Raw genomic sequence first — 12,180 nt, 5'->3', positions numbered from 1 at the left:
CAGAGCAATGACTTGGTTCAATATTTGAGCAAGTGGTAAAAGCGATTGTCAAAACACCTGGTTTTGTTGTAGTACAATGGAACAGCTGGGTCTAAGTTCCGGCAACGGCGGCGAGTCTTTGGTGGTGGGACGGCCTCGAGCATGGTGGATCATAGATGGTGGGATTAGACTGGGATGATGAAGTTTCATTGTGTTTTTGGTCGGTATTGCATGGTGAATGGATTTGTAATGAGGGCCACAACGGAGATTGAATTGAAGGCCATGAAATCGAAATGGCGACGACTTAGAAAAAGGAGGAGAGAGATGAAGACTAAAAATAAAATAAAATAAATATGAAATAAAAAGAATAAACAATGTTGAAAAACTCAAACATACGAAGCCGGTAACCCAACGAAGCCGGTAACCCAACAAGGAGTTTTGAAAAGGCGATGATGTGATCTAATACATGAGCGAGTGATGAAAAGCCGTTGTCTGAGTGACTGCCCCTAGCATTACTCATTTCACATATACATGTTCGTAATCCTAAGCAATTATGATATGTGTTCTATAAAATTGGTTTAAACTTGAGAGTTCTACTTTTAAGAGGCATTGGATAAATTCTTAAAGAAGCAAGAAAAGAGGCCTTAAATGAGTCCCACATCAATCAAAGATGTAGTATGATTGTGTTTATATACTTCAAAGACGAATAAGTTGAATAAACAATGTTTAGTTATCCAGCTTTCGGCGACAACCTTTTTTATTTTATTATATTGATGAATTCACGACTGATTAGCTAAATTTAATCTAAATAACCTCATTGTATTATTTGTTAATGTATAATTTTATTTACTATCGTAACATAGTTCGTTTTTATGTATTCCTTTCCTTCAGATATTTTTATTACCATTATCAAAGTTAATCATTACCTGTGACAAGGGTGAAAAACATAAGACAACTAACAATCCTTATTTATTAATTTTGTTACGTCTGCAGCAACTTAACCTAATTTTTTCCCGCTCATTTGCTTTATTAGGTTTGCAATTATTTAACCTAACAAATTCCATTTTAAAAAAATGAATTGCACACCAATTTCATTCCTATCCTCTTACCTTTTTTTTTGAAGAAAATATTTTCTACCATATTACAGGTTAAAGATTATTTATTGGTCTCTATTATAGTCGAGAAAACCGTGCGACGCACGGATCAAAAGTCTAGTTAAACAATTAATTTGGATTTTTTGAAATATAGGACAACTAACAATTAAACAATTAAGTTGGGTTTTTTGAAATCAATATCTTTGTTGAATGGCATAAACTACTAAGGAGTTTAATGATCTTTTTGTGGGTTGAGATGGACGGTGGTGATGAAGAAGAGTTATTCTATCAATGAAAAATTATATTATTTCGACAATCATTAAGGAAGAAAATCCACTTTAGACTGGTATTGAACCGGTGGCTTGGTGTATTATAGAACACCGGTCATAAATTTAGTTTTGGTTCCTGTCAGTATATGAATCTTTCATTGAAAACTGATTTGAAATTGGTGTTGATTGATTAAATTGGTTTATAGTCATTTTTGAAATGATATTAATATATTATAAAGAATGCTAATAGGCTTCAGTTGAGAATGTAAATGTCCATATAGAAATTGGTGTTGATTGATTAAATTGGTTTATAGTCATTTTTGAAATGATATTAATATATTATAAAGAATGCTAATAGGCTTCAGTTGAGAATGTAAATGTCCATATAGTTCGTTCTATTTAAAAATAAGAAAATAGACTAATGCAAGGAGTTTAAAAGATAACTTTGAGAGATGACCAATTAAATTCTACCGTTCATTGAGTCAAAGATGCTTTTATAGAAACATAAAAAATTCTCAGCTTTTACCTAAATATATATCTAATTATAAACAATTAATATAATTATAAATATGATATGGGTTCTATAAAATTGACATAAACTTGAAGAGTTCAAATTCTAATATGCATTGTATAAATTCGTAAAGAAGCAAAAGAAGATGTCTAAAATTGTGTTTATATACTCCAAAGTGCGTAGATCCATTAAACGCTGAGGGGGAAACTTAGGTAAACATATTTGTTAACCATAGTTTTCCTTTAAGTGTTTTTTTTTTAATAATTATTTTAGGTAATTGATTGAATCTCTTTTTTTTTTCTTTCTAAATTCGTTCCTTTTTTTTAGGGTTGTTCCTCTTGTTTTTATTTTCTTAGTTAATGGTGCAAGATTGTTTTCTTAATTAAATATTATATTTGTAAAATGTAATCATATAAAACATCCTTCATCTTTTAAGATTTTGAATAATTGTTTAAGGTTATGTTTAAAAAATTTAACATTGTTTTAAAAACTGGATCAATCATCAATGTGATAAGGTCATTGATCAAACTATGAGATCATTAGTCGAGCATGACTAAACCAAATAATATATGATAATTTTGTCGTATAATACGGTCTCTTCATTAACCAACTTAATTATGTCTTTATCCAATTAGCATTTGTTTTATTGGAGTTTATGCGCTGTTTTTACTATCAAGGATGATATGTGGTTAAATTTTGCATAAGTTTTATACAAGCTGTTTCTTCAAGTTCATTGGAGAGTGAAAACAATTTACGGGGGCATGTCATAAACTATTTTTCTAAGTTGTTTTTAAGTTGTAAGATATTTCTAAACAATTTATTTAAACCTTCTAAACTTCTTTTTCAATACAATTTTTTAGTTCTTTAAAATTAGAAGATTTTTTACTATGAAGAAAACTAAACCCTCCAAAGCTCTCCCCTACCAAAGCTCTCAATACTTTTCACTTTTTCGTTCCTTTTTTTACAAGCCCTCCCCTCCCCCTGGAAACTCCTAAACAGAGCCTAAAGAGTTTAATGATCTTTTTTAGATTGGTATTCAACTAGTGTATTATAGAACGCCGGTTTTAAATTTAGTTTTGGTTCCAATCAATATATGAATCTTTCATTGAATACTAGTTTGAATTTGCAGTCGTTTCATTAAATTGGTATGTAGTCATTTTTAAAATGATATTAATCGATTATAAAGAACGGTAATAAACTTCAGTTCATAATGTAAATGTTCATATAGATCATGCTATTGACAATAAGAAAATGAACTAATTAATGTAAGGAAACTTTGAGGGATTTCCAATTGAATTCTCTCATTTATAAAGTTTAGATATTTTTGAGGAAACATAAACTTCGCAGCTTTTATCTACATAAATATCTTTCATAATTTTAAGCAATTAACATAATTACGATTATGATACGTGTTCTATAAAATTGACATACAGTTAAGAGAGTTTAACTTCTAAAAGGCATTGTATAAATTCTTAAAGAAGTAAGAAAAGAGGCCCTAGAAGAGTCCCACATCGACCAAGAATGTTGTATCATTGTGTTTATATACTCTATAGTGCATAGATTCATTGAGCTGAGGGGGAATCCAAATGAACATGTTTGTTAATGTGGATGCTTCTTTAGTTTTTTTTTATTATTTTAAGTAATTGCTTGAATCTCTTTTTTGTTTCTAAATTTGTTCCGTTCTTTTAGGGTTGTTCCTTTTGTTTTTATTTTCATAGTTTTTTTTTTTGACAAAATTTATTTTCATAGTTTATAATGCAAGATTGCTTTTTTAATTAAATATTATATTTGTAAATAGTAATCATATAAAATACAATATGTTGTTCCATGTCAAGCATGGCTAGACTAGAATGTCATCATATACTTGAGCGAGAAATCAAAACACGTGCCTTTAGTGCAATTGGGGGAGAACTGTTCATCCTCAATGGAATTTTTTCAGAATTTTGAATTAATTTGGATGGGTAAATAATTTTAATAGGGGGTGGCCCAGTTAATGTGGCTATTAGTTGGGTTTATATAACTCGTTTACTGTGCCCACTTAATTCTCAGAAGTGTAATCCTTGGGGTTGGTACATTGGCTCGGTGATCAATACTCTTTCAATTTATTCATTTTCCTTTTTGCTAGCTGTGCAGTAATGTGAATTGATGGTTGTGAGAGGGTTACGGAACACTTTTCACAGAATTCTGAATACTCCATAATTTAAATAGGGTGTTTTACCTACACCCTAATTTGTTCAACCCGATGAATGGCCTGGGTTTCCTGCTATGAGGTGATGGTACTTAATAAAAAATTAATAGAGTACACCTCAAAGAAAGATACAATCCAGTAAACAGAGGCTCCGCCCTATAAAAGCAAAAAAAGAAAAAACAATATTTAAATACTATAAAGACAAGTTGAAAGCTTGTCTTATTTGATTTTATTTTTCTATATATATGATGCTTTTGTTTCAGGTCATCCATCCCCTTTCCAATTCCTTCCACCTCTCTATTGCTTTGTCGTCTCTTCACTTTGCCCATAATCTAACTGTTCTACATGTTCCATTTCCTTCCACCATTATGTTTAGGTCCATATTTGGCTGGTTCTATTCTCCAATTGACATCTCATTTGTTTCCTTTTTTTTTTCCTGCAGAATTATTTCAAGATGGATAAAATTACTAGAGAAGTTATTGCATGAAAAAGGTGACCTCTTCATTTTTTGTTTAAGTTATAGAAAGATATTCCTTATATTTCTAATATACATCCTTTTATGGTTTTCGTTAACTTTTTATCATCTTCATTTATGTAGATGAAATCCTTAGTAATGAAAGCAAATGATCTTCTCATACACTGTTATAGTTTAATCTAACATTTAGAAATTAAAGATATATAAAACTCAATTAGAAGCATAAGCATCAGATTTAATTTGTGCCCAATGATTGGCAACTAAAATAAATTCAAAATATAATCTTTTTTTTTTTAAAAAAAAATAAAATCTCTCACTCTATGCACAATGATTTTTTTTTTATAATGAGGATTTCATCGATACAATTATTAAAGTGAGAAAGAAAAAATGAACCATTCAATTTCTATGGAATATGTCCAAGGTGTAAATATAATTTAACAAAAAGGTTCTCAGTGATATATTCAAGAATGCAGTTTATCTATTATTGTGCCGTGCTTGCATGTTATATTCAAGTTGTTGATTTATATACTAGATAGTGCTTGAAGCACCCACACCAGCAAGTTCAAAAATGCAACTTATCGAAACATACATTTAGAAAGAAAACTAACACATTTTATGAGCAGTGCTTGCATTCTATTCAAGAATCATTGATTTACAACACACAAGAAGTCCAGGAAAGGTACCTAAGAGCATGTTCCACCTAATAATCAAGGTAATGAAAGTCATCCATGCACAGATTACATAAAATGCATAAGGTTGTATATTTATTTTCTTTGATGTTAAACTTTTTAATGTAGAGATAAATTTTGGCATTATTCCTTACCAAGGTTGGTTGTCTGATTCCAAAGTGGAAGATGCTGATTAGGTACCATCGTTCTGCCTAATACACCCTTTTGAGATTCCTGCACACGATAATTTAGTTTATTAACAGTGAACTTAATAGTGATGGTTGAGGTTGACCATGTGCAGTTAAATTTCTACTATAAGAAGGTAATCTTTAATAATCCAATATCAATAACTTTTTCATAAATATTTCCTCTTTCTTAAGTTTCTTCTAAAGGTTGGTCAAAAATGGAGAATGTTTTTCAGGAACACAAAAAGACAAGAAATGTAGTAAGGAGGAAAATCAGATGCAAATCTTACACAACGCAAGAAACCTACACAAACCTATTGGATGCAGCAAATGTAAGTCGTACATCTCAAAATGCAAGTGCTCTGCGAAGAATCGTAACAAAGCACAACGCAAAGGTTAGATTCTTTTAATGATTGTAATTGGGTCAGGGTGATTATCACATAATAGTTTAACCATTTTTAAGAGGATGTTAATATTTTGTTTTTAAATTTTAAAAAATAGTGAGATGGATTTTAAAAAGGGAATATGTTATTCATAATCATAAAAAAAAAAAATAAAAAAAAACTAACTGAAAGTAGTTTTGACAGAAAGGCAAGTAAGGAAAAGAATTAGTAAGTAATAAGGAAAAGACTAAGGAAATACAAATGAAAATATACTAAAAGAATGTAGATATTTAGTTCCTAATAATACTTCAGGAATAATAATAATAACTAATATGAAACGTTATGCAAGTAAAAGGCGAAGACAAAATCCAAACATAACACTTTTATTTTAACAAAATATCATATATTATTTATTTACTTTGAAGATATAAAAGATAATTAAAATAAATTTTGATTCAGGCTTTGATCAGGTGTTTAGAAAATATTACTAATTCAAAATTTAGTTTAACAATCCTGTAATTACTCTAATTGACAAAAAGTGATCAGGTGATTTTACTACAGCCTATGTTTCTATAGGTATGAAAAATGCATTATATTTACTAATAACTTGTGTCATAGCTTGCAGCTGTAAAAATTTTAAATCTTTTATTCAAAGATGCCTTTCTTTATTCCCTTAGATTTCTACACACCCCCTAAAGTATCATTAAAGATTCCTTTCTTTAAACCCTTTTTTCTATTAGGCCATACAATAGTAAATTAAGTATCAAAAACAAAAAATCTTTCCGGCAACTTTAGAGGAATTTTTTTTTACTTGTGTTGGTATTTATTCTCTTTTGTTTTAAATACTACAAGAAAAAATGTAAGATGCATCATCTTATCATTATTTTGATTTGCATTATTTAAAGCAAACAAGTTTAAATTTACTTGCAATAAATAGTTCTTACTTACAAATCAGGATCAAAGGTGGACAATACTTGTGTAGTCATCTTAATGGAAACAGGGTACAAGTACAACAAACACGAATGAAGGTTATCGGAAAGTTCATACCCACATGAGGGAAGATTGCAAGCTTTCATTTTTGAGTTCCATTCAAGGGTGACTTCTGTTTTCAAAGGAGCTTTTATACATTGAGTCATTGACCTCCCTGCATCATAAGCATGACATCGACAATCATTCCATATAATCAAATTAACATTATTATTTTATTCAAGAGTTGAAATAAAACCTATAAGACCATTATTGTATGCATTGAAAACAGTTTACAATAGCAGTCAATAAAAGCGGTCAAAAGGACAACATATTGGATCATGGATGAGTATGATTACCTTGAATGTTCTAATTAGAGTGAAATTCAAACTCAAGAATTTAAAGTTTAAAGCTGGACTTGTTTTTCTATAAATCACTAAATCTGTAAATCATACAAAAGTTATTGAGGTTTCTATCGAAAAAAGAGATGATGCATAACATTAAAATAATAGCAAGTGATAGCTCTCAAACATTTCAGCAACTACCGTTTTTTTTAATCCATTGTTTAATTACTAAAAGGCAAATCCACCCAAATAAAAGTCAAGAGATAGAAATGCCAAACCCCACATTTTGTGGAGCTCTTAGGCTTTTTCTTGTATCTATCCTCACAAGATTCAGTCACCAACTTATTCAAACAGAAGGTCATATAAGCAAGCCATCGAACAAAGAGGCAAGCTATTCAAAATGAAAACACAAGAATTAAATGCCTCTTAGTAAATTCGAACATTTGAAAGATAACGGTCCACTCTATCACAAAAAATAGAATTTCATATTTCATTATTAAATTCCAAGAGTTCAGGATAGAAATTGGAAATGCATGGTAGCCCTCCTTCAGCTAGAGGGGGAGCGGAAACGTCTTATCGACGATATTGTAGACTTCATTGCAAATAAATTGTACATAAATGAGTATCCAAAGAAATTAGAATAAGGATAAAGGTTTCAAAGAAAAATTGGGAGTTTAATTTTTTCCTTCCTCATAACTTCATCTAAAAGATGAAAGTGTCATTAGAAATATATTAATAAACAATTTCAAAAGCAATATAAAGATGGAAGTAAATGTACATAGTAAATGAACAAACCTGTTTGTTGCTGCTAAATGGCTTATACCATGTGCAAAATATATGGCTACATTCTGGTCCAAAAGAACTACCAGCTCATCCAAACAGGCTTTAGTTAGAAGCAAGTATTGATGACAGGGTTTGGGAGGTTTTGATGGTTTAGAATCCACGTTTCTACAAACGTGGATTTTCTGAAAACTTATGCAATCACTAGAGTTAGTATATAGAATTTTTGGACAGTCAACGTTTCAGCAAAAGAAACCCAAATAGAAATATCGTGTCTAATAGGAAATAAGGGCTCATAAAGAAATAGCCTAAATTTACATTATAAGACGTTATGCTAAACAAAAAACTGTTGACACATAAAATCCTATAAACCCAGTTCATTTTCAGGCTTCATAGGGTAATCAAGATGATTGTTTTTAAGAAACACCAGATTGACATTTTTTTTTTTTTTTTGCTTTCTAAAATACCAAAAATGGCACAACCCAAAATATAGGACATGAAAATAATTAAAGAGAACCAAAAATTTAAAAAAAAAAATATCGAAATATTTTTTTTAATAGGGAATGAAGAAGCAAATTTTTATTTTTTAAAAATACCAAAAAATGGAACAAAATAAATAAATGGAAACATGACAAAACTAAAAAAAATCATGTGGTCTATGTGAGATAGTATGCAACATCACATGAAAATCTCAGCTAAAGTCTTTCTTCATGTGTTACCTGTCAGATCTGCTGCAAGCACCAACGGATCCGTGAATTCTAGAGACATGCAATCAAATTTGTGAAGATATGGAGAAGAAACGGTTGAGATGATGGGGAGAAACAACAAAGAATCACCGGAGAAGGAACAGGTTACCAAAATATGTAAAATAAAACGATCCAAACCCGTCAGTGGCGAATCCATGTGTAATCGAAAGGAAATAAAGATGCAGTTGGAGTGAAGATTTAGCAATGACACAGAAATGAAGGAAAAAGACGTTGGCACACAACGTGTAGAAGAAAAGAATAAGAGTGGCGGCTGTCTGAGAACTTGGTAAGATATCAGTATTAGTATCTAGGGTTTGTTTTTGGGCTTGTAAATAACCTGGTCCAGGAAATTATACCCCACACCCTTACAATTATACTCTCACCCTAAAATTTTACCTAAAATACCTATTATACCCTCTAATTGTTATTTGTCAAATCCTTTCAGCTTTGTATGGGTGTGAAACTTTTTCGGAAAACCTCTATCTCCCTTTCCGTAAAAACAATTTCATCTTCTAGGGAAAATCTTTGCAAGGTTTCCAACCTTCTTCTTCTTTCCATGGTTGCCGGTTTCTTCAATTTTTCCATTTCTTGTTCCAATTATTTTCCCAATTAATATCAATTATATTCCAATTCCACTGTTTCTTGTTTTATCAATTATATTTCAATTCAAGTTCTTCGAGTTTCAATTATATCCAATTGATAGCAGTTTCAACGTTATCACAGAGGAAATTGCTTCTTGTTTCAAATGGATGTCGATTATGTCAGTTTTCAATTGATTAAAAAAGATGAACATACTTTTGTTTCAAATTGATAATCCAATTCCACTGATATTTTTCAAATATATATCAATTGTATTACTTTCACCACAATTTTATTTTTCCGGTTAAATCACATGGAGGATTCAATTCAAGTGAAATAATAGGATATAAAATCCAGTGAAAATGTTTTCCAATATAATTTTCAGAAATGTAGTTTTCCGTAATTATTTCAATCGGAATTGTTTTTCAATGCTTTCCTAAAGAACAAAAACGTATTGGACTTTGATGTGGGGGTGAATTCACATGGATTCATAAATGTTGAAAAATAAAGGATATTATTGGAATTTATAATAATATCTAGGGGTGAAGGTACAAGTGATGGGGTACACGGTAAAATTTCCCCTGGTCCATATCTGATGGCCCAACTTTTTATCTTTAGTTGGTGAAGTGGAAGCAATGGATATGTGACGATAAAATATCTTTAGTTGTAATATATGTTGTAATATATGTAACTTTCTTAGTAACAAAAAAATGATTTTTTTATGACGATAAAATAATTTATTTCTTTCCCTCAAAAAAAAAATTAATAATTTATTTCTAAGACAATGACGTCTTAAAAAAAACAATGACAACCATTTTTATGAAAATAAAAGATATTCATTTAAGTTTATTTTATACATTGATATAATATAAATTTAAAGTTAGTAAAAAAAATGAATCTAAAAGGAAAGTCACAACATTCATATTAATAGCATAAAACGGAAATGTGCATATGCCTTCGAGTAGGTGGCGTTTAGCATTCAGAAAGGCATGTTTTTGTGTAGCATACACAAATATAATTTAAGCTACACCAACCGTAGATTACATAGTCCTACCAAATTGTATGGTGTACTTTTTGTAGTCAATCTTATTTTCTATCCATTTCACTCACCGGTTCTCATGCTTTCTTCTTCCTAACCGACGAAGTCACCGGCGACGGCATCGCTCTCTATAATACCTCCATGTACTGACAATGTCACCTTCCTGTTCCTGCACTCAATGTTTCCCCTTTATTCTCATGAGTCTCACCTGTTTGTCTCCCTCCTTCAATGTCGGTTCCTTCACCCCTTTTCCCTGCCATTCACGTATCAAGATTGGGTGGTGAAAGACATGTAGTAGCAGCTTCATCTATGGAGGAAATAAAAACTAATTTTACCCAAATTCAAACATAGAAGTTTCTTTTTTACATTTCCTAAGTTTTGGTTGTGTGTAGTCTCAAATTCATCCTTTGATTCTTCTTTTCCTCCTTTTCTTGTTTCCATTTCAAATTTCAAATCAATGCAATGTGCACCAAATCCTCACTGTATGTAAATATGGATGTGGTTCTTCAAAAATCTCTCTCTTTTATTTTCTTGTGTTTTTTATCCCCAAAATGATAAAAATTCGGCCTTATTAATTATTATTGGATGTTGTTGCCTCGTGTAAAAAAAAAAATTAATAATGCGCATAATCTTATTGAAGAACTTGATGTGTGAATACCAAAGGCAAGAAAAAAGACAAAATGCTGGAGGAAGAAGATGAACAAGTAGAGGTAAGAGAAAATGAAAAAAGATTGAGTACATAAAGGTGCACCATATATAATATGACATCTAGGCCATTGACATTTTTAATGCATCTTTAGCACAACAGAGTACAGAAAGAGAGATTGTATTCTTCTTTGTGGATTTCCCCTTGATGGTTAATATTATGTATGTCTGCTTTGGTGGTTTTTGTATTATTGCTGCTGTTGTTGAGTGATAATATTTATTCTTAACCGAATATATTTGGTCTGCTCACGTTGTTTTCTAACTTAAATAAAAATTAACAGGATATTCCAGCCGTGCGTTGCACGGGTTCGTACACTAGTTTGATACATTCCAGTTGAGCTCCAGCTTGTGGCGCTGGTTTGTAAACATGTGTAGTTAATTTGCATTGAATTTCGAACAACTTCAATTTTTAGTGTCCGCAAGATTTGCTCAGTTATTTGATCTTACATATTTTCGTCTTGCCAATGTTTGTGTACCCCAGTGATTGTTATGGATACATGCACTATAATAATTGGCTTAAGACGTAGTTGATAGACATGAACACGTTAATAATTTTAATCATTTTATTGGTACATATTAGTAACTTGTGACAGATGAGGAAACAATGAAATTTAAGAGCTATTTACTCTAAAGTTTTTATTCTATGATGATTTCACGGATACATGTTCGTAATCGTAAACAATTAGGATATGTGATCTATAAAATTGACTTAAACTTAAGAGTTTAACTTCACATCATTGAATAAATTCTTAAGAAAGTAAGTAAAGATGCATTAAAAGAGTCCCACATCAATGAAAGATGTAGTATGATTGAGTTTATATACCTTAAAGTGCGTGAATAATTAAACTGATAAAGAAGTTCAATAAACAATGTTTAGTTATTTGAATTTCGATGTTGGTTCTTTTTATTATTATTTTAAGTAATTAATTGCATCTCATTTTTGTTTCTAAATTTGTTCCTTTTTTTATTTTCATAGTTTATAATGCAAGTTTTTTTTCGACAAAATTTTATAATGCAAGATTGTTTTCTTAATTAAATATTATATTTGTAAATTGTAACCATATAATTTTTTTTAGGAAATATAAAATATTTTTCATCTTTTAAGAGTTTGAATAATTCTTTATAGTTATGTTTCAAACATTAAACATTGTCTTAAAATTAGAACTAATCATTGATTTGATAAGGTCATTGATCGAACTATTAGGGCATTAGTCAAGCATGATTGGATCAAATAAAATAGGGTCATGTTAACCAGTGCCCCCGGGGCAC

At 30.4% G+C, this 12,180-nt stretch overlaps 1 protein-coding gene and 1 long non-coding RNA gene across 37 annotated transcripts; one reads left to right on the top strand and one right to left on the bottom strand.

The window, feature by feature from the left end:
* Window positions 1-4,024: 4,024 nt before the first annotated feature.
* On the bottom strand, window positions 4,025-8,861 carry LOC146917574 (uncharacterized). Of its 36 annotated transcripts, none has more exons than XR_015015742.1 (6): window positions 8,562-8,861; window positions 7,858-8,034; window positions 7,078-7,160; window positions 6,800-6,896; window positions 5,340-5,418; window positions 4,025-4,477 (listed from the first exon to the last, which is right to left on the bottom strand). XR_015015742.1 is itself a non-coding variant. In XM_085719399.1 (3 exons), exons 1-3 carry the CDS (start codon window positions 8,743-8,745, stop codon window positions 5,397-5,399), a joined length of 402 nt encoding a protein of 133 aa, XP_085575525.1. In that variant the 5' UTR covers window positions 8,746-8,861; the 3' UTR covers window positions 5,336-5,396. The 36 variants fall into 36 exon arrangements, 1 of the variants encoding a protein (XP_085575525.1); XR_015015743.1 differs by lacking the exon at window positions 7,078-7,160 and adding an exon at window positions 5,684-5,731; XR_015015771.1 differs by lacking the exons at window positions 7,078-7,160; window positions 8,562-8,861 and adding exons at window positions 5,125-5,216; window positions 5,660-5,731 and having other exon boundaries at window positions 7,858-7,997.
* On the top strand, window positions 4,395-5,507 carry LOC146917575 (uncharacterized). Its single transcript, XR_015015775.1, has 3 exons — window positions 4,395-4,533; window positions 5,140-5,228; window positions 5,314-5,507. It is a non-coding gene; the product is annotated as an uncharacterized LOC146917575 (long non-coding RNA).
* Window positions 8,862-12,180: the final 3,319 nt, after the last annotated feature.

Source organism: Medicago sativa, chromosome 6 (assembly GCF_051527215.1).
Source record: "Medicago sativa cultivar Bolivia chromosome 6, Bolivia_mono, whole genome shotgun sequence".
NCBI classification, from domain to species: Eukaryota; Viridiplantae; Streptophyta; class Magnoliopsida; order Fabales; family Fabaceae; genus Medicago; species Medicago sativa.
The sequence above is the reverse complement of the archived record's forward strand: the minus strand, read 5'-3'. Positions and strand labels throughout refer to the sequence as shown.